This window comes from Malania oleifera, chromosome 13 (assembly GCF_029873635.1).
Source record: "Malania oleifera isolate guangnan ecotype guangnan chromosome 13, ASM2987363v1, whole genome shotgun sequence".
In the NCBI taxonomy this organism is placed as follows: domain Eukaryota; kingdom Viridiplantae; phylum Streptophyta; class Magnoliopsida; order Santalales; family Ximeniaceae; genus Malania; species Malania oleifera.
Genome location: NC_080429.1, coordinates 71,231,475 through 71,236,607, shown reverse-complemented (window position 1 = coordinate 71,236,607; position 5,133 = coordinate 71,231,475). Strand labels below are relative to the sequence as shown.

The window sequence follows — 5,133 nt, the reverse complement described above, 5'->3', positions numbered from 1 at the left end:
TTATGTGTTGATGATTTAATTTACTTAGGCACAAATCTAGCAATGGTGGTAGAATTCAAGGAGAGACTTGATGAAAGAGTACCAAATAACTGAATTGGGCCCGATGAAATATTTTCTTGGAATCCAAGTTCGGCAATAAAAGGCAACATATTTATTTCTATGGAAAAATATCTCAGACTTATTGAAGAAATTTTATAAGAATAATTGCAAGCCAATTTCTATGCCACTTATGGTAAACAAGAAGTTGTAGTTGAATGACAGAGTGCCAAAAATTGATCAAAAAAATTATCGAATATTTAACCAGTGCTAGGCCAGTCATCATCTACCTAGTTAGTTTGATTTCAAGATTTATGCATCATGCCAGTAACCAATACTACATAGTAGTTAAAATAACTTTATTTTTGGTTTTTCAAAATTTTTTGGTTCTTGTTCAAATAATGAAGCTGAATTGAGAGTTGTGTTAGAGGGAATAAAAATTTACAAACATTTGGGTCATACTAGTATTGATATTGAATGTGATTCAAATATTGTAGTAAATTGGATAAGATCCAGTAAGTGTTCCTTGTGGTATTTGTGGGATTTTTGGGAGCAACTTATTGGTTTATTGGAGGGAGTATACTTTTCGATAAATCATTGGTATAGAGAAGGGAACAAAGTGACAGATGCCTTGACTCGACAAGGTACGATGGGGAGGAATAGTTTGTTTACCAATAGTAGTCAACTCCCTAGAGTTATCAATGGTTTGTATAAACTGGAGAAGATGGGTACGACGTATATGGGGTATGTTAAGCTGATTTTCAGTTGGCTTTGGTTCATGCTTTATGTTGTTTATCTTTTGTTTGTTTTGTTGCATAAAGTTTGTTTTGTAGGTCCTTGTTTTGTTTTGTTTTGTTTGGACTTGTAACCATGTTTTGACTAGTTGTTGGTGTTGTTTTTTGGGAGGTCTTTTTTAAAGTTTTGTCTTTTGTTTCTCCCATTGATTGTCTTGTAACCTCCGCCAAAAGTGAGGATTTATTAATAAATAAATGGAGGTGCCGTCCTTTTTTTTTTTTTTTTTATAAATAAAGTCATCTTCAAGAAACTAGAAAACTCGAAAGCAAATATGTCAAAGAAAAAGAGAACAAGCTTGTGTAATACAACGACAATGACTAGGTAAGCTCGATTGATGACCAAAAGAGCACTTGCAAGTATGTATTTTTCTTGGGATAAAAAATATTTCATTATCATCCAAAAAGTGAAAAATAGTAGCACTTTCATGGGAAGAATATCGACTAGTATTGGACCTACACCAAATTAAAGATGATCCTATAACTTTTTTCTATAATAATAAGTTTGTGATTAGTGTCTATAATGAAGAATCCAATATTATATGTTCGAAGCAGGACCAAACACATTGAGTTTATGATATCACTTTATAGAAAATTTGTACAAGAAGGAGAAATATATTTAGAATTCTTAGACACCAAAGAGTAGCTAGTGGACTCATTTACCAAGGCAATGACAATACAAAATTTTGAGCAATGCAAAGATTATGTCAAAACTACAAATTAAGAAGTGTGTCAATAATGAAAATAAATAAATAAGACAGTCGTCTATAGAAGTCGGGGCTTGTAGAAATGAGGTTTTATATAGTTGTGGAATTTTATATTTTATTTCTAGTTTATAAAGAGTTACAAAACTGTCAATTCATTTTACAAATGCTAAAATACTAAAAAATAGTGTAATATTTTTTGAATTTCTTTGTAAAATGAAAAATGAAAAGTAAGTTCCATAACAACATAATCTTAGCGTAATTACAAACCCTAATATATCCTAGTAGTTTTTTTTTTGGACAGTTTGGATCCATTTGGACTAAAGATTTTGATTGGAAGAAGGAAAGAAAGGAAAATAGGTAGGGAATTTATTTTCTATTATATTCTCTCAATATACCAAATAATTAATACTAAAAATTAGAATTTATTCTAATATAATTAAAAATTAAGAAATATCAAATATTAGTGATGCCTAAAATTTAGCCCTATTTTCTTTTCCTTTCCTTCATAATTTCCAAGTTTCAAAGTCAATGTAGAAACTTTTGTAGTGCAAGTTTGCCGGGTTAGGAGGATCTCCTAAGTATGTGCATGAAAAATTCAACATCACATTCACATCTCAGCCTCGTACCAATAACCAATGTATTTTAGACTTACTTGTTTAAGAACCCAAATCTCTCTCTCTCTTTCTCTCTCTCTCCCCAAGGCACATCCGATTGCTTAAAACAGGGCCTAGTCCTCTGGACATTGAACCTCTGTGACACTATCTTTAATGGATATCCGCGCATTGATTCATCAACATGGTCCAATTCTAGATTCAAGGAAACCTCGTTTCATGCCCACATTCTAACAGTCTCCATCTCTGTCTCTCATATCAAATCTCATCATACCATATATTATATAAAACAGTGAAAACAGTGCATTTCCCAACACAACTCTACAACAAAAAACATAAACACCACACCCATCATCTTACAGATACACAACCATGTTGCTAGGTTGTTTTCTTTAATTAATTAGTACTTCAATGGGAGAAACTCAATGAACTGGCTGGGAGTACAGAAGGTGGCGTCCATGGCTGCCGTCGACATCGCAGTCTCCTTCTCGGTAACATTAATGCTTTCGCCGTCGCTGCTGCCCCGAAGAGGAAACAGCTGGAGGGTTTGAGAACTGTCGTCCCCACAGCGTTCCTCGCCATTGTTATCTTCTTCTTCGTCTTCTTCTTCTCTGTGTGGTGCAAGAAATATGTTCAGGTCGTGAGGTTTAATGTGCTTTGGGTCCCTATTACTTCTCACAGCTGCTGTTGCTGCTGCTGCAGCAATTGAAGTAGCATTAGTATTAGCAGCAGTAGCAGAATAAGATGTGTTTATGAGGTGGGTGTGAGGGAAAGGACGAGACAAATGCATCATCTGCCACGTGGCATTCCTCTCGACCAGGCTTTGTCTTTGCTGCAGTCCTCCTAATTCATCGAGTTGGATCCATCCGTCTGATGCTGCAGCTGTTGCTGTTGCTGTTCTCCATGCCTTTTGTATTGGAACAGATTCCTGAGAAATAATATATATATATATATATATATATCAAACACAGAATATTGTATTGAATGACACTGTAGTAGTTGTGTGGGCAATTAGGGTTTTCCTTAAGTTCTTCATTTTCAAATCTTCTTAGCGTGAATTCAAGCTGGCTAGGTTAATTTTCCAAAGAAAAAGAAAAGCACTGTGTTTGGAGTCGAAATTAATGTTCATGAATAAGCTATAACTATAAAATAAGCTAAGCACAAAACCCCAAAAACGCAGCTAGTCCCATGCATATATACAGCATGCACCCCCGACAGAAAGGAAGGAATACAGCTTTTAACCCTTTTCATTTCCCAACAAACAAAGCTTTTGTTGCATGTTTCTTCAATTCTATTCTCTCCCTTTTTGTCTTGTAATAATACCATTTTAGATGTTACTTTCTTCAAAAAATCAGACCAACTCGTAATCATACTCATATTATTACCATATATTATCTCATCTGTTTAGATTAAATATGTGGTTTCTAAATAACAATAAGATATATATATATATATATATATATATATATATATATGTTTAAAAAAAGCTAGGGGGGGATTAATTCATGAAGAAGGACAAAAGCAGATAATAGACCTCTGCAAGTGTACTGCAGTTCGTAGAAGGTGCCCAGTTCTTTGTCTGTTCAACTTCATAAACTGTCCTGCCTGCCCCTGTACACAACAACAAAAACAAAATCAAAAACAAAAAAGAAAACAAAGATAAAAACAATGCAAATTTAAGGGGCTGTTCCAAATATTTAAGACTTTTTTACCAAAGAAAGATGAGAATCTGAATTAACGTTTAATAATTATTATGAGTAAGTGGTACCTGATTCTTTCCTCTCGAAGGTTTCGACGTCGAGGACTAACTGCCGGCCGTCGGCGAGGGACTCCATTTGGCGGCGGCGTTTCTGGCGTTCCCTGGCCTTGTGATTTTGGAACCAGTAGAAAACATTTTTGCCTTCAATCTTACCGTAGCGGCGGAGCTGTGCGGTGATGTGCTGAATTTGATCTGCGGAAGGGGTCCGCGTCCCCCGCCGGTATAGTTCTTCAAGGGTTTGGAGCTGGTCCGGCGTGGGATTCCACCGTGAACTCACTATAACCTGTTGTGTACTACTGCTTAACTCTCTCTTATTTTGCTCTTCACCCCCTGTATCATTGCTTGCTGCAAAAATAATAAAAAGTATTAAAAGATCATAAGAAAAACAAGATTAGGGGTGTATTCAAGTCGGTCCAAAACAGGAAAGCACTTAAACTCGTCTCACTAAAAAATGTAAAACTTGAACTCCAGTGATCTCAAGACTTAATTATAAATTAATCTTAAATATATATAATGTGGATATAATATTGAATATATTTATAAAATATATTATATGAACTTACATAATATAAAAACAATTAAAAACTTGATTAGTTAAGTTTAAAACTCGACTCGTGTATTATTATTGAATTTAAACGCAACTCATTAAAATATTTAAGTAATTTGGACTCAATTCTAAGTGGAGTAGAATCAAACCAAGTTAGGGGACTGGACAAGTCAAGTCGGATTAGCTTACAACGAGGCTTTACTCACATATACCCCTAAACAAGATGAAGAAGAAGAAGAAGAATTACAGAGATGGTGATTTAGAGGGAAAAGATCAGTGCCGTGGATGCGGTTGAGACAAGGAGGAGGTGCTGTAGTTGCACCGTTAATGTTGGGCCATGGCATAAGAGGTCGAAGCTTCCGGCCGGCGAAGGAATCTGGTGCAGGCGTGTTGAAGTCGCCGGCGTTGTTGTAGCCCATCATCCACATTTCGTCAAAGCTAAACAGTCGATGAGAAAAAAGGAGCAAACACTTTAAGAGGAAGGCTTAAGGAAGGGGATGCATGGTTGAATATGGGGAACTTAAAGAAAGCATCTGAGTGAGTGTTGGGCTAAAATAGAACAAAGGGAGGAGACAGTGAGGTTGACTGGGCTATATTCACAGAGAGGGAGAGAGAGAAAGAGAGGAGAGACAAAGGTAAAAAGCCAAGGGGCAAGGAGGGAGGAAGGAAGGGGAAGCGTGGA

General features: G+C 35.9%; 1 protein-coding gene across 1 annotated transcript; it reads right to left on the bottom strand.

Annotated features, from left to right (window-relative positions):
- Positions 1-2,545: 2,545 nt before the first annotated feature.
- On the bottom strand, positions 2,546-4,879 carry LOC131145893 (WUSCHEL-related homeobox 1). Its single transcript, XM_058095074.1, has 4 exons — positions 4,699-4,879; positions 3,914-4,234; positions 3,680-3,756; positions 2,546-3,073 (listed from the first exon to the last, which is right to left on the bottom strand). Exons 1-4 carry the CDS (start codon positions 4,877-4,879, stop codon positions 2,546-2,548), a joined length of 1,107 nt encoding a protein of 368 aa, XP_057951057.1.
- Between the last annotated feature and the right edge of the window lie 254 nt (positions 4,880-5,133).